Source organism: Lagopus leucura, unplaced genomic scaffold (assembly GCF_019238085.1).
Source record: "Lagopus leucura isolate 7727_CA_CO unplaced genomic scaffold, USGS_WTPT01 Super-Scaffold_100001, whole genome shotgun sequence".
In the NCBI taxonomy this organism is placed as follows: domain Eukaryota; kingdom Metazoa; phylum Chordata; class Aves; order Galliformes; family Phasianidae; genus Lagopus; species Lagopus leucura.
This window is the reverse complement of record NW_024962262.1, coordinates 86798395-86824168: the sequence shown is the minus strand read 5'-3', so window position 1 is coordinate 86824168 and position 25774 is coordinate 86798395. Positions and strand designations below refer to the sequence as shown.

The 25774-nt window shown below is 47.3% G+C and overlaps 2 protein-coding genes across 7 annotated transcripts in view; one reads left to right on the top strand and one right to left on the bottom strand.

Annotated features, from left to right (window-relative positions):
* The first annotated feature begins 12495 nt into the window (after positions 1-12495).
* CD80 (CD80 molecule) overlaps positions 12496-25774 on the top strand; it is a 21941-nt gene continuing 8662 nt past the window's right edge. The window contains exons 1-3 of the mRNA XM_042866419.1: positions 12496-12872; positions 22609-22956; positions 23923-24204. Coding sequence (XP_042722353.1) covers positions 12788-12872; positions 22609-22956; positions 23923-24204 — 715 coding nt within the window. The 5' untranslated portion in view covers positions 12496-12787. The remainder of the gene's footprint in view (positions 12873-22608; positions 22957-23922; positions 24205-25774) is intronic.
* Positions 17608-25774, bottom strand: part of TIMMDC1 (translocase of inner mitochondrial membrane domain containing 1) — a 24424-nt gene continuing 16257 nt past the window's right edge. Inside the window, exons 8-10 of one of the 6 annotated variants that reach the window (XR_006178013.1) lie at positions 22869-23068; positions 21564-21676; positions 17608-20152 (exon numbers count right to left, since the gene is read on the bottom strand). The gene's annotated coding sequence lies outside the window, so the exon portion shown is untranslated. Of the gene's footprint in view, positions 20153-21563; positions 21677-22226; positions 23069-25774 lie in introns of those variants that run through there. The other 5 variants (XR_006178015.1, XR_006178014.1, XR_006178016.1 and 2 more) reach the window with 5 other exon arrangements.

Below are 25774 nucleotides of genomic sequence, written 5' to 3'. Positions count from 1 at the left end.
GTTGGCCGCTGCTTCCTCTTCGGGGCCTCTCTCTCCTTTCATTTTCAGGATTCTTTCCTATCTCATCGCCTTCCGGAGCCAAACAGTTGATTGAGAAATGTAGTCACCATGTGGAAATGAATTGTTTTACAAAAACATCTTCAGCGTCCTCCCTATGCTTCTACTGAAGCTGTGCACTGGTTTTGTGAGCGCACACACACACACACACACACACCCCTTTTAGCCCGACCCACAGCCTCCTCCTGGCTATGAGCACACTTCAGCCTTTAGACCCTGCGAGCCTCCAGCATCTGCCTAGAGCTGCAGCAGGGCAGCTTGGCAGCTTGCTGAGCCAAGCCTCCTCTAGGCTTATCCCTGCCTTGGCTTCTGGCAGCAGTCCTGCTGCCTTGAAGCATCTGGATACCACTGCCTACTGCAAGTTCTGCACTTTCTTTTTTGTCCTGGTGGCAGCTATGTGGCCAAATGTGCACGCATTACTGAATGCAAGGAAGGAAAAGAAGCAAGAAGCAGGAGCAAGAAATGGGAAGGAGCATGGCTTAGGCCCCCCATGTGCAAGGCCCGAACTTTCTCACCAGTGGGTGATCCCTGACATGTGCTGTGTACCACAACTTCAGAGCCCTGATTCATGCAAAGAGGTACCAGCGGCTCATAGACGTGGAAAGAAAAAAATCCCCAATGCCTATGAGAGAAAGCATTGGTAGTTTTTGAGCTGCAGACTTGGGGGATTTCAGTGCAATTAAGAGTGCAGCGCTGGGCGAGAGCAGAGTCCCTGGGGAATTTGGGGGCAAGTAAGAGTGCCGGCTGGAGCTGGGCCTGGGGGATTTCAGGTGGCTGAGAGCACTGAGCTGCACTGAGCATCCAACCCAGGAACTTCATACTTAGTGTCCATTCAGAGCTCTCCTGCTCCTCTGCACCCTGCTGCAAACATGGAGATCTAGAAGCCTCTGGTACAGAAAATAGTAACAGAAAAGGAAGTGGGGAAAGGATTTGCCAGTATCTCAGCAGAGCCAACAGTGCCTTCTGACCTTTTCTCATTCAGACTGCTGTATACAGAGCAGCTTAGAATTTATTCGGGTTGCTGTGACACTTAAAAGCAGAGGTTTGTCTCCTATGGGTTAGGCCTATGAGAGGGAAAACTCCTGCTTTTGGCAGGCTCTCTATGAGGAAGGGCTCCTGCTGCAGCAGTAACAGCTGAGTCACAGGGTTCCCCACATGGACAGGGAAATGGGAGAACTTCTCTGTATTAACACAAAATGCCCGTGATATCAAAATCATTGGATTTTGCCATTGTTTCTGGTACTTCATTTCCTTCAGCCTCCTAGAAACTGAAACCTTGGAGTTAAGATATGCCTTGGAGTTAAGGATGTTTAAGATGTCACCAGAATGCAGTGAGTGCTATTTCCTGAGCAGCTGCCGACCGAAGCCATCATCAGGAGCCTGAGAGTGTGCGGTGGGGAGAGGGGCAATTCTCGAGCTTGAATGCTTGTGCTGATCTCAGAGGAGTCCCAGGGGACACCATGAGGAGAGCTCTCCATCAGGCACACACAAGTCTGGGACAGTGTGGGGCAGAATTGCCCTAACTTGCCCAATGACATGGGGAGATGGGCACCAGTGCATTTTGCATTTGGCAAAGGCAACCTTCTGGTTTGGGGTCATGCAAAGAGTTAAAGAGTCATCATACTGCACCTTTCTGGGTTGTTGGGTGGTTTTGTTTTTTTTGCTGTTGCAGTTTTGTTGGTTTTTTTTTAATGAAAATTTAGGCTGTGGTGAACCAATGGCCAGGATATGCCTTCTGGAAAGTACCAACTTGGAGCAGTTCACCGTGCCACGTGTTGGACACTGTGGTTAGTACTCGCTTAGACTCAGAATTTTCCTTCATGTTCATCTGGAAGAAAAAAGGGTAATTCTCTCTGACTAAAAAAAAAATGTGCCTCTCTAGATGAGCCCAGGATCAAGAGCCCACTGCAGGGGGCTGTGAAGGGCGTGCTTCAGGCTGCATGCCAGCTGAGACCCTGTGGGACATTTCTGCACAGCATCTTCAGGCCAAGAGCTGAAAGAAGGTGCAAATTAAAAGCACATGGTCACAGCTCCAATTTGCTGATGTTTTCAGAATCTTTTCTTTCCCCCGTAGGATTCATAGGTAACTTTCCATGGCGCCTTTTGGGCTCTGATACATGTTCGTTTTGGAGTGGGGCCAATCTCTAACAGCCCATCATTCTTTTAACAGCTCCATTTTCTCTGTAATTTTCCTAAGTGGGGAATACTCCTGGGCTTACCCTAATTCTCAGTCACCTAATTCTCAGGTGTGTGCTTTTGTCACTGACCAATAAATAACAACACACAGTAACAAACTGTGACCAGCAGTCAAAACAGCAGCTGGCAGCACCACATGACTGCTGGGAACCAGGACAGCTTGCTGCAGCCACAGGAACAAATGATGAGGCAGCAGTGCATCACCCCAAGCACACTGTGTGCTCCCTAGGCAGCTAGTGTCAGTGGGTGTTGCTGGCCCTGTACTTCCTTCACCCAAAGCACGGCAATGCACTTCCTGCCTTGGTTTCTCCATCTGGTGAGGCAATGACCCTCGCTTGCTGCTGCCTGTGGTCACGTCAGCGAGCGGCTCTCGCCTCCCTGTGCTGTCCAAGGGAGCCTGGCTGACAAAGAAGGTGAGTGCCTCAACTCCAAATACAGCCTGTGCGTGAGGGGACGCCAGCAGAAAGGCTCTTTTCCAGAAGTGGGATCACACATGGGCGTTTTTGTAAAGTGGCAAGAAAGATTTGACTGAAGCAGAGGAGATGGCAGCAGAGGTTGTGCCTTTGCATCGTAGAATCATAGAAATTGAAAGGAACCTCTGGAGATCATCAGGTCTACCCCCCCCCGCTAAAAGGTTGTTGATCCAGAAAGCAGCAGATGACCGACTTGGTTTCAGGTTTCAGCCTTCGTTTCAGCCTCTTACTCAGGAGACCAGGACACCGGATCAGAAGCATCTGCCTCCTTCTTTTCAAGATCCTTTTTTCCAAGATACTTACACGCTGTCTAAACGAGCATCTGGCTAAGGCAAAAAGGAAACTGAATGACCAGAGTAATCTGTGAATTGTGGCACCTGCCATTCTCCTCAGTGTGCTTCTAAAATCCCACCTTAACATGCTTTTAAGAAATAAAACAATTAAAAAAAAATAAATGAAGTCTTTTCAAGCAACTGCAATTCTGCAGGGAAGAGCATAAGATAAGCAGAGAGTAAGTTCATCTGCTTCATGAGAGCGATGCACTGCAATGCCCATCTGGAACAGTCAGTAATGCTCTCTGTATGAGCTGAGGGCAGCAGTCGTGTCTGGTAAAAGAAACTGCAAATTCATTTTTACTACCCCTCCACTAGGTTTGTAGGTGACTTATTGGTCAATTGGAATGTGTGGGGACAGATACGTCCCCAGCAGAATGTATGCCCTGCCTGGAGAAGTCAGTGAAGCAATTGTGGTCAGCTGCTGTGGACACAGGGCTTGGCTCAAACAGTGGATACGAAGAACAACTAGCTGGTAGGCTTGTTGCTCCTTGATGTAAATAAAGTGACATTTTCACTTTCAGCTGTGTGCCAGTGTTGGCACTGTGCTCCCCACCTGCAGTGTGACAGCGCTTGCAGTCTGCTTTCTTTCCAGTCTGCTGGCAGCTGTGTCTGTGTCCTTTCTGTACATGTGCTGGCTGGGTAGCACACTTGGAGGGGTGTCACGCTTGTGAGCATCAGCCTATCTTATGACCAACTCAGTTCCCAGTCACTGGCAGGTTAATTTGAAGGTCCTAGTTGGGGGTCACCCACCTGCACTAAAGTGAGAGGAATCATTAATTCCATCCAAGGCAGAGAGGACTTACTTACAGAGAGATGATGGCAAACTGGAGGATTGGACAATCACCGCATGGAGCTCGACAAGAGCAAACTCTGGATTTGGCACCTGAGACCGGGCAGCCCTGGCAGTACGTACAGACAGGGGGATGAGGGCTGGAGAGCAGCACTGCAGAGGGGGATCTAGGGGCTCTGGCTGACAGCAAGTTTTATCTGGGTCAGCAACATGCCTTGGCAGCCCAAAGGGCCAACTGTACTCTGGAGAGCATCAGGCCCAGCACTGCCACTAGGTGGGGGAGGGATTGTCTCGCTCTGCTCTAAAGGTTCCTCAGCTTGAATGACTTAAATTGAGACTAGGCAAAATCCTAGATATGATAGGTTAGGAAAAGCCCTGTGGTGGCTTTAAGTTGTTTGATTGGATGATTGTTTTCCACCACAGGGATTTCTGTTATGCCGAGTTGTGACCTGAGCCCCTTCTCTTGTCTTTCTCTTCTGGCTGTTTCTTCACCAGCTCCCTCCAAAACACCGCTGTTCCTGGGAATGACTCCCATTTTAACCGTATACCAAGGTGCATAGAATTAGTAGGAAAATGCTTAGCAAAATGGCCAACAATGCGCAAAAAGTTTGAAGTTTACTTCTGCATTTGATTCTTCATGAATTACATTTCAGAGAATTGGGAAGTGCTGATGTATGACAGAAGAGGAACGCATGAACAAGACCACTGAATGCTCTGTTTTATCCATTAGTGTGACAAGGCTTAAAAATATCTGCTTCCTTTCTGCACTTACGCACTTTGCATGATGCAATTCAGTGGTGATACCACCTTGGTGCATGGAGTTCTGCTGGAAGGAGGAGCAAGGAGGTGGTATAGACTGGCTGACAGTGTTGACTGTTGGCCTTCCCTCTTTGTCTTCACCCTTACCCTGTGCGTGCACCCACACTCACAGGAGAACATAGCCTTTGGAGGAAGCCACAGAAAACATGGCTGTGCTGTCCCCACCATGGTCCTGCTCTGGCAGAAAGGGTGGATGAGCTCCTGACAACAATCACCAGGCAGAGGAAGCTGCTAACTATGAAAGCTCTTCTTTTTAAAACTGAGAGCATGTGGGATCAGGGAGGAGATGACCTGTCACTGATATGCCAAGTAGATGGGTGCGCAAAGCTGCAAGATAATGCAAGAGGATCTGGCTTGGGGAGAAAAACAAACATTTGATTGATAACGCATGTCAGACCAGAGATTGTCAGAAGTCAGTTGAAAGTTAAGAATAGTGCAACCCCAACAGATACAGGGAGATGTAGGCCCAGTATTCCTGGGGTTCATACATCAAAACTGCAGTGGCTCTGCTGAAAAATTACTTCAGCACAGAATAGAGAGGAGAAAATATTCTAAAGGGAAGTCCCTTTCCTCGTAATCCTGCCCAAGGCCTCAGCAGTGGGAGCAGCAAGCAACTTCTCATTTGACACGGATGTGACAAGAGCATGAGCTCAGGGATCAGGCTTTGTGTCAGAGCAGGCATTTGCTGAATGTAGGAAATATGTTGTCTCTGCCCTGAAAAGCAGCCACAGAGCTGGAGGAGCTTGGGGGCTGCCAGAGACAGAGGCTGGTGAGATCTTTTTGTATGCTGTACAGTCATCTCTCTGCACTGGGACCAGTGCGCTGGAAATGAAGTGTTGCTTATCCCATCCTCAGTCTCCAGAGCCTTCTCAGTTTTTCCACTGAATATCCCTGACATGCCAGCTGCTTTGATGTAACCTAGCCATGCATGCCTTAAGTTGTCTTGGTTGCAGTAGTGAAACCATGGAGGCTGCTCTTGGGCTGACACAAATGCGTTCAGCCATAAATGAGGCTGGTATGAGGAACCTGTAGGTGTATTGGCAAGGAGGCAGCCAACAAAAGAGGTGATAGCACACCACCTTGAAAGAGAACAGTTGTATTTGTAGGTGATGGTGGGGAGAAAGGAGGGGCAACATAATCCCCAGCTTCAGGAGCTGGCATGTGAAAACATACATAGTTAGTCCTGTAAGTACAAATTTCTGATACTGGGAGGGGCATAGCAAAAGTCATTCCTATCATTAACCAATCAAGACTGGAGAAGTATGTGAGCTGAGACCTCCAAACAGCCAACTAGCTTGACCTCAGTAAATGGAAAATGGGATGAAAGTGCAAAACGAATTTACCATGGCTATCTCATGCAAGGCTATTCTAGCAGTAGTTGTTGACTACATAGATAGAAGGCTTCAGAACAGCAGTCCTTACAGTGCAAGAGGCAAACCCACTAAGCTGGAGATATGGAGGATTAATGTGAGCATTGTAATTACTTAGAAAAAGGATGTCAGGAGGTTGGGTCTCAAGGGAAGCAAGCAGGGTGGAAAGAGGTTATTAATGAGGCTCCTCAGAGAGCTGATCTTGTTTACCCAGAAGAAAAACAGGCTTTAATCAGATTTAGGCTGATCTGAAGGGCTAGTCACTGCAAAGATCATTCAGGCTGCAGCACAAGGAGAGCTGATGGCACCAAGGACTGGAATAAGGACAACAGGATGAAATTCGGCAGCAAAAGGCCACAGCTTGTGCATGCAAAGATTAGCTGCAGGATGCCTTGCTCCCAGCTAGTCCCTGCCATTTGGAAATTAGAAGGGAAGGGGAGCTGTAATTGGTCATCAAATGAGGAGACCTCACTATGGTGCCACCAAGAAAAAGAGTGTAACCAGAAATGAGATTTTCCCAGCTGGTTCAAGACACTTTTGGATGGTTATGGAGATGCAGGTACCCCTCAGAAGGTATGGCAGTGGACATTCCTGGACTGGAAAGGACCAGACTGGAAGGAGAGCAAAACAGCATAGTTAGCTCAGTCCAGTGCCCAGAGGTGTAAAGGGATGTGGACATTGGGTTGGAGAAGTGCAGTGCTGAGTGAGACAGACTACCTAGCGTGATGCTCACCATACCCTGGGATAGACCTTTCCCATAGCAGCCAGGAACAGGGTTTAGCTGGTTTTTTCCAGGCCTATCTACTTATTTCCAAAGATTATCCCAAGGTTGTCAGTGATACCTGCTAGTACTTTTATAAACAAGGACTCAGCTGTGCAATGACAAAGAGAGAATCTACAGCTCTATCTGTGCATTAGCGTGCCTACTGAGTGGGCCAAGCGCAGCGCCTGTGCCATGAGATTGCCTTCTCTCCTCTCGCGGATTTTCATGAGCATAGTTAGGTGTCAGTCCTCCCCTCAGCCTGAGTGCCATACATAGAAGACAAGATATATTGGCGAAGGAGCTGTAAAAGGGGGAAGTCTCATGGCTTGCACTTACAGAAAATTGCTCTTTTTTAGGTTTGAAGGGAAAAGAAACAAACCAACGTGGACACCACATTTAGGTTTGAGGTTCAAATATTTTCAGGTTTGGTTCTTGTTTTAGGTTGTGGGGGCTTTTGGATTTATTTGTTTTCTCCTGAACTCCCCCTCCCACCTTCAAATGTCAACCTGGCAGGTTTCTGGAATTGAGTCCTTCTGAACTTTGCTTCCTGAAAACCTTGAGTTTGCACTTTCTGTGTTGCAGTCTGATCTGTGGGCACATTAACACAATCTGTGTCTGCGGATGCACCAGCAAGGATGGATACATAGCTGTCTCTGAGCAAGTAAATCTGCCAAAGTGCTGCTTTTGGCAAGAAAACTACTCCAAGGTGACTAATAGCCGTTCTGCAGGAGGCCAGCATGACCTTGCTGCAGATGGACGTTTTGGAGGCTTTTAGTAATAGTCCCTCTACTGAGCACATACAATTCTGCTCTTTGGGCCTCACTCCCATTGAAATCAGTGTTGCATGATGTATACAAATCTGTGTTAGAACAGTACTGGCACTGTAGTATAGGACAGTTAGAGCTGATTTGATGCCCTGCTTTTGCCAACTGGGAGCCATCCTTTGTCTTTAGCCTCAAGTCACCAAATCCTGCTGGCAGTACTGGTTCTAGGGCTCATCTGATATTCCAGCAATTTTGATATTTTGATGCATCTCACAAAGATGGCAAAGAAAAGCAAGTCTCGTTTATTTTGTTCCTCACTGTGGTAGCATGTTGAACTGGGTTCCAAGGGAGTACTGAAGTGTCAGGGTTCAAACCAGAAAGAAGTTTGTTCCCCTCTCTGATTGACCGCATGAAAATAATCCTCAGGATTTTTTGCAAGCCTGCAGCATAGAAACCAAGCACAATGCGAATTAAATGTGGATTACTAAAATCAAAGCAAGATTCTGGTGAACAAAACTGACTTGCAGGCTGTCTGCCCTTACTCATATTGAGCAGTTCCCCAAGTTGGCAGGACAAACACACAGCAGGTCTCAGGCAGAAAGCAGACCCAAAAAGTTACTTCTTAAACATGCTATCTTATACCTTAATTCATTCGTTTTGCACATCCATTTTCATACCTGAGCATCACCAAGATGACACACATCCTTAAAGGCTAACTTGCTTACGTTCACGCTGTTGTAGTTTCTCACTGTTACTGTGGTTTTGTGATTAGAGCAGCTTGAACTTCTGTGGAACTCTGCAAAATGAAGTCCTCAGTCCTGGCTGAATCAGAGCCTTACACTTTTTTGTCAAGCAAGCGTAAGGACTGTCTCAGTTCCCCAGGTAGCACAGACCAGTATTGTTGGGATAAGAACCAGATGGAAAATGACCTTCCCCATGACAGAATCAAATAGCAGAATGTGCCAAATAGCAGAACGCCTGATTAGGCAGGATCTTGGCTGTCCTCAGCTGCACTCTGGCACTGCTCATGCCCATAGCAGGGAGTGCAGGGTTTCAGCAGCCCCCTGAGGTCAGCTCGGTCCTTTCTTCATGCCTGTAAACATTAAAGAAAAATTCAGCCCATGTTGTCCTCACAGCCTGCTGCTGCCAGGGCAGCAGCTCCTGACAGAGAATGTTGGTGTGGTCATTGCAGGCGGTGTAGCCTGCTCGATGGAGAACCAGGGTGTTTGCTGCTCTGTCTTCACTCATAGCATGGAAACCACAGGAGACCGAGATCTCCTTAACAAGGGAAGAGCCAGCAGGAGCTTGATATGGGGTGGTGAGGGTGGATGTGGGTGCATTCTGAGGGGCAGAGACCTGCTCTCTTTTTCCTGCATGAATGAGTACGTTGGGCTGTCCTGTGCAGTGGCAGCATGGATAGTGGTGCATGGAAACAGGAGATCACAGAGACCAAGTTCACAGTGAAGGTAACCAAAGAAGGTTAATCCCAGATTATTAAAGCACCTTAGTTTTTGGCTAGAAGCCCTGGGGCTTTCTGAGCAATGAGCATCATAGTATCAAGCCATTATCAGGAACGCAAGTTACACATTGCTGAATAGTGTGGGCGCATTTTGCATTTGCCTAGTTTTAATTAATTTCCCTGTTTCTCAGTCATAAAATTCTGCTTTAAATTTGAATTTAAACACAACTGTATTTTCTGTAAACAAGACTGTACTTAGACTCTAATCTCTGCTGAACTGAAGCTTCTTCAACTCTTGCCAGCTTTGTAGTCTGAAGGTTGGGGATGGCTAGGGGGAAGAACAGGACAAGAAACCTCTTGAGCTGTGTGTGGGGTTTTTGTTATTGTTGTTTTCCTTTGTAAGACGAAAGTGATTTTCTGTAACCTGAAACTGCTGGATTTTCCTCTTTCCTCACAAAGTGTTTTCCTTCGTTATTGTCATTGTGAGGGGACAGCCTACATTTGCCTGTGCAGCTTAATATCTGAAGGCATTTGGACTTCTTTAATAAAGCTACCTTCTGCCTTTCTCTTGTGGGATAAGAAGTGTCATTTACTTCCACTAATGAGCAGAAAAAAGTTACCAGCTGAGTTCAGTTAATTACTCTATATACCTCTTATACCATGTGCGAATATTGGAGCCAACAAATACTGAGGGAGAGGGGGGGAGGAGGGGGGGAACAACAAACTTCCGAAAAACATTAATCTTCTTTGCCAAGGGGGTTATTTCTCAGAAGAAGATGTTTTTAGGTCACTTGCACAACGATATTTTGTCGACATACTTCCCTATAAACAGTTTGGATACTTTCCATTCAGCCTGGAAGTGTCTGTGTGAAAAGCACTCAGATTTGCTTATAATCTGGATGAATACAGGTGGGGATGTCTGTTCACGTTAACACCAACCGAATGGATCCCAGTGCTGTAAGCGGGCGTGTGGTTATGAATTCTCCTTGGAGAGTGGATGCTTTGTGCTGTTTTCCAGTATTTACTCCCTTCTGCGCTTTCTAACGTATTTCTGCTGTGAGGTGGTGGCAGAAGTAGGTGGAGGTGGTGGCTTGGACGTTTTTGCTAATCACTACATGTTGAAAATAGCAAAAGTTTGCTTGTAGGTAGGCACATTCCTGCAGCAGTAGCTCTGCTATTTGAGAAAAGCAGGTGACGGCAGTGGGTCAGCAGAAGAAATCTAGCTGTGATATATCTGGACAGCTTTCCATTGCCAAGGCTTTCTACCACAAGTGCTGATTAGCAAAGTTAATTTCCTCTACATAGCACATATGCTGCAAAATTTCACTTGCCTTTTCTGCTTTTTTTTCCTAACTGTTTTGTGTGAAAGCAAAGGAAAAATGTGGTACATGTGATGCTCTCACATCTTCCTCTTTTCCACAGTAATTATTTTTAGCAGTATTTTAAGGCCCTTTCTTATTAAACAGGAGCTTCCCTTTTCAAGCTACAGTGTTTCTTCCACCTGGACAAAATTGACTGTGGAGCACATACAGTTAAAATGCTGGAGGCTTATTAAAGTGCACAAGAAAACTTATTCCAATGGGGATTTCCCTGTGAATTATTGAGTTTATAGTACCCACTATCGTGCTCTTATCAAGGAGCCTCTTTTGAACAGGAGCTTCAATGCGAGTCCTTCAACTTTGTTAGCACTCCTGACTAAGGATTCATAATACTTCTTCCCTTGAAGAGCTGGCTTCCAAGAATCAAGGATGTGTGCTCAGGGAAGCTGTAAGTGATGGGCAGATTATGATTTCTGCTCTGATCAAAGCAGAACAAAGCACTTGACTGCTGTGTTCTTTCTGTTATTGTAATCTTGCAATCGGAGAGCTCTTTGTATGTACTACAAGATACCAGCAGCCATGATACTTAAGAAAAAAGAAGGAGCTCTGGCCGAGAATGACATCCATGAGTTCAGCTTTCTGTAGCAAATCTAGAGAGCCATAAAGAGGCGATGAACTGCTCCAGGTTACTCTGCAGATAAGGAGGGGCACGGTGCTTCACGTTGGTGGCTGATGGGAAGCCAGCACAAAGGCAGGGAGGCCAGGAGCAGGGCCTCTCAGGGATGGGGAGCTCTGCTTCTTTCACTGCTTGCCTAAGAACTGGGTTAAACCTTGAGCAAGAAATTTAGATGTGGGTGTAAAAAGCTGGGTTTTCCTCCTAGCTGTAATGTACTAATAGCAAAAAAAAATAGATTTGAATCTTGAGTTTAAAATGAAAGTTAGATGGTAAACTGCACAGCTCTTACAGGCTTGCTTGTAACTGTATAATGAAGCAGAATAGAGGTTTGCTCCCTATATGACTAAAATGCTGCACAGCCACATTGGAGGGGTGGGGAGGAGAGCTGGGGCTCTACTGAAAGAAACAGAAAGGAACAACATGGCATGCTCATGGTTGCTTTTGGGTTTTTTTTTTTTGTTCCCCAAGTATCATGAAAGCACTTGTCTGTAAGTGTTTGTATGGTCCTATTGTTGCCACTGTTCTCAAACTGTGCTGATGCATGGGTAGAGGACAAAAATACAGGATTGAATTCAGAGCCTGGATCATAAAACACAGGAGACTCTGACTCCCCACTCTGACTCAGCAGCATGATCTTTCATGTATAATATTTATTTCTTTGGAGGGGGAAAAAAAAGTGCAACCTGTTCTTGCTCTGGTATTTGATTTCTCTGTAGAAGTGCCATCTGCTTGGCTTTGTCATATCGGAGCATTCAGAAACTAGAGTTGAGCCACGATGTACGTCAAGAACTTTGTTAAAGCCATCAAATCATCTCTGCATCCCTCACAGATAGGTCAGGCAGGAGGAGGAACCATTTATCGAGAATGTGCTTTGCATCTGAATGTGAGAGAAGCAGCGCTGTCAGGAAATGTCTGACCACTCTGCTGTGCTCGGGATGGCCCTGCACTGCAAGGCCGTGCAGCCAGCCTCCCTGCCCCATGCACCAAGGGGAGCCCAGCCATGGCCCCACACCTAACGCTGCAGTTGAGGAGCTGGGTCCATGAGCCAGCCTGGAGCGGGCCCGCAGCAAGAGGGGGATGGCCATGGGTGTGCTTCCTCCGGCACTCAGCCATGGCAGGAGAGGTGCTTTCCTGTAACACTCTTCATGAAAGCAAGCTGGATGACTGCTTGCCCGATTACACACAGCTCAACTTGAAATTATTTGTTATTCTCATTTATTCCAGTTTTAATTTGATGGGATCATTCCCTGTGTAGAATCAGACGTCTAACTTCAACCTAACCTTCAAAGCCCACTCCGCCTGACCGCAACTCCCAACACCTGCAGGAGCCCTTCCTTCCCTCCAAGCCCCACACCCTCTGGCCCCTCTGTTTTGAGGACCGGCTGGCTCCCACACCCCGTGCGGCCCTGCAGGGCTGTGGCCATGGGCGCCCGCCCTCGCGCATGCCCCACGAGGAAGTTGCGGGTGGGCGTGAGTCAGCTTATCAGCATCAGCACCCGCGCCTGTCCCAGCCTTCCTCCAGCGCCTGGTGAGGAGCGAAAGTCCCACGGCTCAGCAGCCGGGAGAGTTTGGCGGCGACCCGTGGCCGGGTGCTGAGCTCCTGCCTCCTTCCCAGCACGGAGGTGGTGGCATCGCTCGCTTGGTGAAGCCCAAGGGGACAGAGAGGGAAGCCGACTCGGCGAGGCCTGTGCCGGTGGGTTCTTGAGGAGGAAGCAGGTGGCAGAAGGTTGCAGGTGCTCCGGCTGCTGGCCCAGCACTGCACGAAGATGGGGTGCCTGCCAGTGCCAGCCAGATGGCCCCTGAAGAGATGGCTCAGGCTCGGGCTCATCGTGCTCTATTGCATTACTTTGGGTAAGTGAAGCATCCGCATCGTTGTTCCCTCTGCGAGGGAGGCATGCTGTCTTGGTCAGGGCCAGCTTGTGCTTCTTGAGTTCCTCTGTCATGGCAGAGATGGATGAGGCATTCTTACAGCCTCTCCCTGGCTGACAAAAATGTTCCTGGCTGCTGAACTTCGGCTGTTGAGGTGGGAGGATGAAGGATTCTTGTGGCTCAAGCTTGCTCCATGAGGAAGAAACGATGTGCTGGGTCTGGGGGCAGAAGCAAGCTGCTGGCTCCTGGGCTCCTGTGCTTGAGCAGTTTCTGGAGTTTTTTGGGTAGCTGAAAGCAAGTCTGTGGTGGGGAGACAGGACAGGGCGGTGTGTTGTGCTCTAGCACAACAAGGGGTCCCTCAGGTAGCACAGCTCTGTGTCAGAGGACAGTGATGGCTGTCCCCAGTATGGGCCACAACATTCATGAAAGCCCACAGATCACCCAGACCTCAAAGGGCTTGGGTTGATTCTTCTGAGATGTGTGAAATGCTAACCTTATAACCACACAAAGCTCACTCCTGAGCTGGGATTTGTGCTCACAGCCTGTGCTTACCGGCAGTCGTGGTGCCTCACTGCAGATAATGAAACTCTGGAGCAAACCGGGGCTGAACTGGGGTTTGATTAAAAATCAACTGCTGCAAAATAAGGAGGTTTTCATGGTGGTGTTGTGAAACTGCAAGACATTTGATACTCTCCGCTGGGTTTCATTTTGACTTTCACTCTCAGAATCTTAAAACAAAACTCAGAGAATTTAGCAGGGATGAAATCGCGGAGCCAGCTGGTGAAAAAGCAGCCTCTGGACCCCTCCTGTGAGCTCTCTGTTCTCATGTCTTCCCCACACTCCTTCCATGGCCTCTGTGCTTACAAAACACATGTCAGGCATGGGCATATTTTGCCCAGACTGTGATCAGCAAATAATTCATCATGGGCAGAACTGTTTCTCCGTCTGTAATTTAGGAGTTTCTGGGTTTGTGTTATGCTATTCATGTAGTAATGTGTGCACATTAATCATCAATCCTGTAGATTTTCTAAAAAGGATGCAGATTCCAAGTCCAAAGACAAGTAATACTTAGATATACAGCCTGATGCTAATCATCAGTACCAGGAGTATGAGTTTGGTAATATCAGCAAACTAGCAGTCCTAGTGGTTAGTGTAGTTTTTCAATATGTTTTACTAAAAGAATGCTCATTCGTCCTGCTGGCCTCCTCTCCAGCTTTTTCTTAGACCTCTGCTCATAACTTCTGAACTCCCTGCGCAGTTTCCATCACTGCTGACAGGAAGGCAGAGCTGGAAGGGCTATAGCAGGGATGCTGTGGGCCCCTCGTGCCCAGCCAACAGCATCTGGAAGGGGCTGTACCAGCACAGCAGCACTGAGGGGATGGGAATCAGCTGGAAGGTGTGGGGAGAGGGCTGGGAGACACAAAGCAAAACTGCATTGACTTTGGTCACCCCGTTGCTGAGAAGAGTTACTTTTCTAAACCTGATTGATTACAGAATTGCAGGGTTTGATTTGGCAGTGGACAAAAAGCTGTTTTGGAAGCATTATGTCAGCTTTCGGGGTGCAGTTGTTAGATCCTTCCCACACAATGAGTTTGTGGAATTCCTGGTGCTGGCTGATAAGGACAGCACAGCCGACATGCTTTATTTCTCCCTTTGTATGCATACATACAAACCCCGCCACTCTTCTCTCCCAAATGGGGTATTCCTTCACTGATGATCCTTAAATCTCCATGGTACGCTATCACACGTGAGCCTTTTCAGGACTTGGAGGTGCTGCCTCCCCTGGCCCTTCCACAGGGATCACAAAGACCAGCTTCTGACTTTCTCGTGGCAGAGCAGCGCAGCCCTAGGAGCTGCCACGGCCCTGCCAGCGACTTCCTGCAGCGCTAAGCAGGGCACAAGGGCCAGCAACTTCAGAACTAATCTCACCTGATGGTATATGTATATAACTATCTATCTATCTACCTATCTATATCTATGTATGTATATAAAGATATAGATAGATAGATATACATGTAACTATGTATACCTATCTATCTATATTTATATAAATCGAATTTTCCTGCTCTGAGGTTCACCTGAGGTGACCTGCTGAAATACCACTGTAATTTAGAGCTGCTCCTGAAATGTCATCTGCTGCTGGAGATGCTGATGCACACGAATGCCCTGCTGTCTCAGAGCAGTGGAAAAGCAGCAGAACAGCCTCAATTACAGCCTTGATTACAGCGCAAAGTTATTTATTTATGGTCTATTGCTAGTATCCCTGTGGGCTTGTTTTTCACCTGCCATTGCACCTTCACATCTACCTATCGCCTGAAGGATGGCTACGTCCTCCTTCTCAGTATGTGGTTGTTATACAGGGAAAACATCACTTAAAGTAGCCCAGAAAGACCTGCCCCTGCCCAGTGTGCCAAGCTGGCAACGGTGCTGATGGCAGGAACGAGCCACCCCATGTCTGGTCCATGGAGAATTTCTTTTTGGCTTCCCTGGAATCTTTTCAACTACCAGAGACTGTCCAGTTTTTGGTTCTTCCCAGTTATTAAATCTTTGGGAAGTTTTGAGGGAAATTCCTACAGCTTGTCAAAATTATGGTAGAGCTGGGGAAGGGAGGGGGGAATATTCACTTTCCACAGCATGGCAAAGGAATGTTTGCTCACATGTAACTCACTCTGGAAATCCCCTTCACATCTCACCACAAGTAAGGAGCTCAGAGAGGACCTGGGTTTCAGAAAGGAGTACCGAGGGTAAGGAAGATTCTCTGTTTCATGGCCTCCCCTGAATATTGGCAGGCTGGTAATGAGCACCAGGTGCTTTGTGCCTAATTGCTGTGCCAGCTCCAGCATGGGGTGTGCTGAGGGCAAATTGCATGGCGGAGATGCCAGAAATTTTTCTATGTGTATGAGATTTGCCCACTTCACCAGTGGATGCAAATGGAGTTTGTGTCTTATTGCTCTTGCTGTCCTCTGTCTTTCTTTTTTTGGATGAGTGTCTGTCTCCTCTGGCTCCAGATACTCAGAAAAGTCTTTGGTTTAAAAGCAAGAGCCGCAGAACTGAGGAGCTCCTGTTTCTGCCCGCCTGTCTATCCAGAACGAAACCTGCTGTAAAGCCTGTCTGAAGAAACAGAAACCCAGCTAAGGCTCCTGTTCTTCTTTATAGATCCCGCTGTGCTATTTCTGGATTTTTTGAATGAAACTGTTATTTGGGGGAGGAAAAAATATTGAACAGACAAGCAAAATTCTTACACAGTCAAATCATAGTTACACACATGTATGGAGTTTGCATCGGTCCAACATTTTAACCACATTGTGTCCAACTAGATCAGAGTGAACCCAATTAACTCTGGTCATCACTCTGAGGCCTTTTTCCTTTTCTTGGAGCACCGAAGCATTTGTAGTCTCTTTGTGATGTGAATGTCAGACATTCCCGCATTTAAACATGCAAAGTTTGGGGCTGAAATTTTTACACCCTCAGGCTGCCCTGCACGCCCTCAGCCCTCACGCCGCTCCAGCTCACTGCTGCCTTGAGCTGAGCTGCAGCGTGGTCAGAATGGTATAGGCATCCTGCTCCCGTCCCCTCGCTGATGCTGTCTCTGGCCCTTCTCTGACCATGGGGTGAACTTGTCCAGCTCCCAGCCTGCCAGAAAGTCTCTTTTTTTTCCACTTGTTTCCTGCCAACAAGGCACACTGACCCAGCCTCTAGGGATCCCTTAAGAGAAAGCCACGGAAACACATGGGGCTGGAAGGGAAGGGGGAGCAAGGTCTCCTTTTTCTGTGTGAGAAAGCTGCGAGTGGGGCAAGTTTGTCATCCAGCTGCAGCTGGAGACCAGACTGGAGTAGAACTCCCATGATCAGGGAGCTCCTACTTCTTTTCTAATTGTGTTTCCTACCTTCATGCCTTAAACACAGTGTTCTTCATGATGATGTGGCAAGGCCAATACATTAGACTCACTTAAGCTTGGTGAAAAAGTCGGCTTTCTTTTTGTGGATATGAACTGTATGTTTGATTGCGGCCATTCTGTCCCCTTGGAGGGGCACCGCTCTCAGGAGTCTCAGTAGGTCGTCTGAGAGTATGTAAATCTTTCCCAACACAGAAATGCCATGAGCTTTGCTTCTGCTTTTTCACTGTTATGCTTTTAAAACATCATTAGTCCCAGGGGACTGCCTGGCTAAAAATAAAAGTGCTGAGTGCTGGGTGGCACCTCCAGCTACGCTGTGCTCTAAAGATGCCCGTGCCTTGGTGAGCCCCAGATGCTACCGTGTGGTATCAGGGGCACCTGCACGCTGCTGCTCTGCCTGTGGCAGGGACCCTGTGGTGTAGCTGCATGTAGCCAACAGACAGGGCACACCTGCACGGGTAAATGGTGCTGTGGCTGTGGACAGGTACTTCAGAAAAAATAAAAAATGATTTCTAATTCTGAGCAGGCTTACGTTAAAGGTATACTGCTTGCTTTTTGTGGTTGCTGGGCACTTTCACCTCCTGTTAGTCTCAAGAGGGGCTGGCTATGTGGGGAGCGTGTGAGGCAGTGAGGTTTAGAGAGCACTGAAGGAACCGGGGCCTTCGGCAGTGGGGAGAGCTTGGCTTCCAAAGCTTTACTGTGAAGACTGCAGTATTTATACTGGCAGCATGGGAAGAGTCTATAGAATGATCTGAGGGCATCTCCAGCTAGGGGATAAATACAGAGGAATACGAAGTCGTACAGTCAGCAAGGGACACGGTCTCTGGGGAAAAAAATTAGCGAGTTTATTTTTGTCTTCGTGTGCTACAGATCCCCCCCAAAGGCCTGTCTTACACAACTGCCACATCTAGTTTCTGCTGGAACTTGGGAATCATAAGAGTGCTCAGTCAGTTGCAGGAATTTGATCTCAAAAGGAACTAAAACATGCAAATCTTCTGCGGGCATCCACATTCAGTGTTTCCCCTGCCTTTTCCTCTGGCTGGGTCACCCGCTCCCAGTACTGGGAATGGAGAAGGGGAAGGCTCAGACAGACTTCCCTTTACTCCTTTCCCCAAGTCAGAAATGTCCTTCCGTCCCCACCGCCAGTGTCCCTCCCAGTGCATGCCAGCAACACATAAGCATGCCCTCCACCCTTTCTTCCCCATGAAACGCCCATGTGGAGGACTTTGCAACAAAGGGGGAGATGTCAAGAAGCTATTCAGTCAACGCCATCATCTCCCAAGTACTTTTCAGCCCCGCGCTCAGATGGCCTGGCTAGTGCTGAGGTTAGACATGTACTAACTAAGTTGCAGTGAGAGGAGTTGCGGTCTTACTCATCTTATAAGCAAAGCAGACTGGACATACCCAGGCGGTGGGCTTGTCCCAGCTCAGGGCCCGCGTGACTCAGAGAGTGGCAGATTTTTATCTCAAGAAGTTCCCAGACAGGGCTGGGGAGAGCAGGAACAAAGGGAGAAGGACTGGTTGGCTGTCGTGGCCCTCGTGCTGCTCTGAGCCCCTTCATCAAAGCATTTCAGATTCTCCTTCTCCTTCTCAGTCACTAATCACAGATCATGGAAGTTTTTGTCATCGGTGGAGTTCCTTTCCCATTAAAGCCAGGTTTATGACAGAGCAGTGACTCAGTTACAGCATGACCTCCTGTGCCATTCTGGATGCTTTCATGGCATGGAAGGAGGGTATGGAATGCCTGTAGATGCAGGAAGGTCTCTGGTTTTCACAGCCTGAACCATATGATTTCAAGGATTTATTCTTTAAAGGCAGTTACTGATCTGTTAGCAGGAGTATGGCTGTGAAGACAGAGGCATGCAGAGGTGGGGAGCACAGCTCACACTGCCGTTACACTGCAAAAGGAAGCAGAGCTAAACATTTAGGAAACCTCTTCCAACCCTCTCCCTGTCTCAGGCCTGCCATGACATCAATGTAAACTAGGAATAATCCTCCCCTCTCATTGCTGTGGCACACTGTGTAGTGTGTAGGAGGAAATGAGACTGAATGGATCTGCAGCCAAATGAAGTGGGAGGCAGGTTTTCTTCAGAATACAAAGGAGTTCTCTGCTCTCCCACCACATCTGGGATGAGTAACTGAACATGACCTGTTAGGAGGTCACTGTGACAGCAGCTAACTGAACACAGACAGCAGCTGCTTTGCTTTGCCAGAGCGGTGCAGAGCGGCTGGTTTAGCTTAAAGTATTCATTCCAGTATTCATGCATTGCACAGGACATTTGCTATGAAAATCTTGGAAAGATTCAGATCTCTCACCAGTAAAATCAACTGGGGTAAAGAACAATGGGGAGTGTTCAAGCCCCTTGGAGATTCAGTTTTTCGAAATTTCTGAATGTTCAAGCTAATATAAATGCCTGACAGTTTGCCTGAGAGCTTTCTGCAAAACTGCCAGCTGAAGAAGTGTGCAGATGCACTGTCTGATGTGCTGCCCCCAGAGGGGCAAAGTTTTCTGGGCCCACCAAGCAGGGTCTTTCCCTATATGTGGGCTTGCTGAAGATTTTGTGAAAGACTAAAGATGTTGGTTAAAGACCCAAACGGCCTTCTTGCTTTCTGATTCTCAGAGCGTATAAAACCAATGCCTTTCCTCTAAGCTCACCTTTCTGTTCCAATTAGCCTTGCTTTGGGGGCAGCTGCAGCACAGCAGCAGTTTGAATGGAGCATCTTCTCTGCCTGGGGAAAAGGGTCAGCATCGGCCGCACACTGCAGGCTGCCAGCAAGGGAGAAACACAAGCACACAGCGAGGGAGTGGGTGGGCTTCACCAAGGGCAGGAGGGTGGCTTATTTCTTTTTCTAAAAAAGTAATTAAAAATTATTCCCATGGCGGATGCCTCCCTCACAGCCTGGCTACGGAGGGTATTCAACACAGAAATGGGACAGAACTGAGCTTTCATTTTTGCTTTGCAGTTCACCTTTAAAGTGAAAGGGGACTTTTGTGGGGCTGAATGGCTCTTCATGGACTTTGATTCCTGCAGGCCCTCAGCGCTCAGGTTGCAGTTTCAAGGCTGCAGCGCCTTGTAAGGGTAGATGTGACATCAGCAGGAGTTTCCAGCCCTTGTATATGTACTGCCACGGAGGTTTTTGTTCTCCTTTTGGCAGCAAAGGAGACTCTTAGGGGCAAGGCACAGAGAACCTCATGCAACCCATGATGTGCCATCACACTGACATTTTCTGTACGCCTACTCTTCCCCTGTTGCTGCAAAAGGAAATAGAAAATAAATACATACCCAACTGCATTGTCGTTTTCAGGATCCACAATCCCAAAGTTTTGCTGGCTGCTCTTGGAGGTCTTGCCTGCACAATAGCTGAACTGTGCGAAAAAGCAAAGATGTGGTTGAGGAAAAACACAAGCAGACCCACACGCAATGCCTGCAGACACACAATGGGAGGAACTTCAAGAATCACAGCCCAGAATGGGTCACCTGAAAAGCAAATGGAAACAAGTGCTTTTTCACACAGTGTGAAATCAAACCATGCAACTCACTGCCATGGGATGCTATGGAAGCCAAAGATATGTGTGCATTCCCAAAGGGCAGGGACTGCTCACAAAAGGTAGCTACATCAGTAGTGACTAAGCTGCTGATGTCAAGAAGTCTGTCAACTTGTGACTGCCAAATCTTAGCTGGTATGTCACACCTTGGCTTGAGCAAGAACGGCTTTTTCTACCATTTTCTGCCAGTGACTGGCTGCCACAGGCCAGTGGGCTGAGTGGGCCAACACAGGTCAGTAAGCAGACACAGATCAGTGGGCTGAAACAGGTCAGTGGGATGAGTGGGTTCCTGGTCTGCCCCTGCCTGGTGGCTCTGGTCTGCACTCTTCATAAGAGGAAGTACAGGTAGTGGGGAAAATTGTGTCTGCATCTGTCAGACCTTTCCTTTTGGAAGATCGATGAGGTGGCTAAGTGGGGGAGGGAAACAGCTCAGTGAGAATTTATTTATTTAGCTTCACATTCAACTTCTTGTAATGGGTATTAAAACATCCTATTCCATTTCCGACGGCTCTGATGTAAAGCAGGCAGGCAGGACAGGGTGAAAGCTCATTTCAGGTTCTGGTCTTGGGACTGCTAAACATCAGCATGCAACACACAATGCTACCTGTAGCAGAAATGCTAAGTCACGGCTTGAAACAGTGACTGAGCACCTGGTGGGAAGGCAGGACCTACCCAGGGGAGCTCAGGTGCAAGTAATGCAGCTGAGTGACTGGAAGGGGTGGAGCCAGGATCCACCCCTTCTCAGATCTCATTTAAGGATTGGCAGTGGAGGTAAGGGTAGCTTACCTGGGGATTTCAGTCTACCTGGGATCTTTTGTGGGTGAGCAACTTTTTTTCCTTTGTTTTTCTGTCCCCTGCTTCTGCATTTGGGCTTCTCCTTGCTTGCTGCAGCCACCCCACTGTTAATCTTGTGCTTTCCATTCCATTGTGGTGTTGCTCTACCCAAAATTAGGACGTGCTGGGGCACTGCCTGTCTCTCCCAAGCACCTGGAGGCTTTCAGAGCACCTCCTCAGGCCCACCAGGCACAAGTCAGTATGCCACATAGCTGCTGGTTGCTTGTGGGTATCCCTGGGATCTGGGAGTTATCTCTGACTCCTGGAGGTAAGTGCCAACAGCATGAGGCTAAGGAAAGCAGGACAAATATGAAACAACCCAATCTTCTGAACTGGGGTGTGTAGAGGATGAGCATCATTCCAGAAGCTGCACCGGCCCAGGATAAAGCAAATATACCTGCCCTGGCCTTGCTGCTGCACAGGGTTGCGTATCAGTGCTGTGTTGGCAGAAGCTCCTGGCTGGGCTGCACCCTTGTGCTTATGGTCCTGGCACTGGTGAGTACCCACCCACTGGAAAGAGGAAGGAAAGTGGGTAAGCAGTAATGCAAAATGGAGGATTACAGCTAAGCAGGTCAAAGTTGTCGTAACTTCCCCCCTGCAAGGGTCCCAGATTGTTATCATAAGCACACGCTTGTGTGCTGAGATATGACACACAGGCAAGAGCAGTTTAGGAATGTCTGTCCTGGTTTGCATGTAATTCAAAAGGGGGCTGAAGGGGAGGCCCACAGGCCTTCAAAAATACAAGTTTGTTTTAGCTAGGTTATGCAAAATTGATAGCTTGTGAGTGCTGTGCTAATACAGTGATGAAAATGTCTCTTTCTGCTCTTCATTACTGCAGGGCTGTTTCTGGGATCTTAAAATGGTTGGTTTTCTGTTGTCGTTGTTGTGCTTTTGTTTTGTGTGTTTTTTTTTTTTTAACAATAAAAAATAAAAACACAAATCAAAACCTACAATCTATTTATCTACTGTGGCCCTGTCTGGAAGCAGGGAATGCAAAAGAGTTAGGACACGGACTTGCTAAACACTGAGCAGAGAAGATAGCAGATGGGCAGTGTGGTGATTTTGGTTGTGGTGTTTTTTATTATTATTTATTGATTTTATTCCTTCTTATGGCTGTCATGGCAGTTCTTTACTCTGGAGTGTTGTTTTCAAGGTGCCACAGTTTCTGTCCAGGGAGGCAAGTCTCCTGCTTTTGCCTTCAGTAATTAACACTGAAACAGTTGTGTGCCCTAAGCCTTAAGAAGGACTGGAGCATCGCATGAAAAGCATTTGCAAGACAGTCCTCCCTTCAGTGCAGAGCTGAAGATCTAGACTGCTGAGCAGATGAAGGGCTGAGGTACATTAATGGGTGCAGACTGAGCTGAAATAGGTGAGCTCTATGAGGAAGACCTTGGCTTAAGGCCATACCACTGTCTCAGTGCCTTTTGTTTGCTCCTCAACAGGCTGTGCACAGGAGAAGAAAGTGGCCAAAAGCAAAGTAGGAGAAAAAGTCGGCCTGCCTTGTTGTTACAAAATTCCCAGCTCAGAGAGCCTGCAGAACTACCGCGTGTATTGGCAGATGAACGTTACGGATGTGGTGCTGGCCTACTCAGGGGTGCAAAAGATCCTTGAGCACCCACGCTATGTCAACCGGACAAAGCTGGACTTTGAGAACCTCACCCTGTGGATCTCTGGTGTGGAAATACTGGACAGCGGCCCTTACCAATGTATTGTTCAGAGTCTCCAGTCTTCACCGGACAAACCTGGATCTCATCTTCTGTGTGAAGAGCCCGTGACCCTCTTTGTTACTGGTAGGTGGGTTGCCTCCCCACATGTGAGGCTTTCTAGTGCCAACCTCTAGGGAGAAGGGATATTCCTTGAAGCTTTCAGCATAGTGTAGCAGAGATGCTTTCACCATGATGCCTGAAAGAGAGCCAGAATGTGCATTAAGCCTCCTGTAAGGCTTTTCTGTGCCACAGAAACACTTCCTGGGGACTGGCCTGCACATGAGCTGCACAGCAGCTCCACAAACCAAAGCTGAGCTTAACTGAAGATTTGAGGCTTCAAAGAAACCACTCAAGTTCCTCATCCAAGTTGCTCAAAATGAATCTGAATCTTCTCTTGGAGGCTACAAAAAGTTCCACTGACATGATTTTCCATTTGCACCACTGTTTTTCTGGTGGTTGGTTTCAGCCAAAAGCAGAGATACTGATAAGATGCACATATATATTTATATATACATTTGAATACCTTTAGCAGTAGAGAGTTCCAGAAATCCTCCAAATAAGTTGGTGAAGGAGCATTCTTCCCCCTCCTCAAATGAAATTCCCCAGCAAAAAACATTCCCAAGCTTCTGAGATCTGGCCACTGCTTGCTGACCCAAGTGGATGAATGATGGACATCTGTGCACGGAGTCACATTCTGTTATCTTTATGGGAGCCAAGAAGAAAGTAGGGAACTGGACTGTCAGAACCCTCTAATGGAGAGGAGTATTGCTGAGGGCTGAGAAGTTAGCCACATGAAAAATGTGCAGCAATGAATCTCTTCTCACCACAAACACTCTAATTTCATGCCTTCCAGAAAAGCTCCTTTCTGTTTTATCAGAAATAAATGATTAATGATTTACTGTAGTCTATAGAAAAAGAGGCCAGGGCTGGAGGGAGAATGCAAGGCATAAGAAAGGCCAAACAGATTATGATAGTTGAGGGACATCTCATAGGAGGATCTTTGCTTTCACCATGGGTTTCTAAATGTTTTCTAAATGTTTCTTTTTTCAGCTGACTTCAGCAAGCCAAACATAGAAAGAGAAGTAACGGCTAGTTCATGTGAATCAACAGAAATGGTGGTAAGATGTTCTTCTCATGGAGGCTTCCCCAAACCCAAGATCTACGGAGTCCTCAACAACATGTCTGTGGTGTTGAATACCACCTGGGAGTCTGAGTCCAGCCTCAGCCCATACAATGTCACTGGCACACTGTGGCTCAATGTGTCCAAAGATATCAACTTCACTTGTTTCATTGAATATGATGGCTTACTCACGTCCACCAGCTTGCTTCTAGGTAGGTTTTCATACTATGTAGGTTGCTCCAAAAATAATACCTCCTATTTCTTTCTGTGGAAGCTACAGCAGATACAAAGAGCACAGTAACACTAATCAATAGCTGAGAATTTGCTCTATGAAACACTACTTTTCAGCTTAGTCATAACTAATAGTTATGCATTGTTGCCAGTGATGAACAAGAACCTGCATGCTATGGCCATAAAAATCTGCACCAGCAGGGGTGACCCTCTGTTTCATAGCTGCTACCAGTGTAATTGCTGACGTGCACCACCCACTGCCTCTTTGTGTTTGTGTGTGCTTTGGTCTCCATAAATGTTCATCAAGTATTGACATCAATGGCTGCAACTTTTTCTACATGGAGGAATTACATGACACACCTTTGCTTCAAATGCCCATCCATGTCAGATGTCATTGCCTCAGACTGCCTCTCTGCTGCCATCTGTTGCGTGGCAACAACATGTAATGGAATACTGGTGGGAAGGTTCAGCCTCTACTGCCATGATGTTGTGGGCCAATATCATAAAGTAGGAGGTATTACTTTTGGAACAGCCCTTGTAGTTTGTATTAGAGAACTATTTTGTTGAACCTGCTGAGTTGCCTCTGAAGAAATGGTAAATCTCTGCATATCTGCTGATATGAGGATGACACAGTGGTTCCATGAGCAGCCCACCAAGATAGTTCAATGGCTCTTAAGTTGAAGGGTGGAGGGGGAAGATGGAGAGGTGAGTTACATCACTGACTGGTGAATGAGCAGATGGCTCACGCTTCCCATTGCTCCCTGGTGAATCACAGCTGGGTTGACAGGGCATTTGGATCCTGCTGTGATCAGGTGGCATCAGCCCCAGTGGCTCTCACAGTTTGGGGCTGCCACTACTCAGTGTTCTTCTGTACCAGCATGGTCTTACTGTCAGTAGTGTGACACAGACCTGATGTTTGAATGGAGGGACTTGAGAAATGTGTGTGCCTCAGAGGTTATGATTACAAAGAATTTCCTTACCTCATAAGCATGTTTGTTCCTGCTTCAGTGACAGAAGATGTTAGCTGAGGGACCAGAGAAAATACTGCTTTCATACACATTTAATATAGAGTTAACTCAAACAGATAAAATTCCATCACTTTGTTGGGCCTGGAAGTGATAATGTAATAGCTTAGTCTGTCCTTTGGAAAGCTTGAGGGACGAGTGGAAACAGTATGAGGCAAGGAAGCATGCTACAGTCTACGTGTTTTGCAGCAGAAAGGGAAGAATGGTAAACACAGGAGGCAAACTCTGCATTGGGGGATGTATGAGGCCAGATTGTACAGCAGGTCAAAGTAGTATCTTAGAAGCTGGATGATGCTTAATTGTGCTAAATGTAGACAATGAAAATCTGAAGACATATGAACAGATACTCAGTGTGTCCTTTCTCTTAGATTAGGATTGTCCTGTACCATATACGTGGTCTGTTATCTACTTGTATTTCTAAGTGGTGGAATAGTCATCCCCAGTGGTGAAAAGCCAAAAGATACAGACCCACTGATGCTGAACTGTCTGAGATCCTTTTCATTCTGTGTTGAGAATGACACCTCCA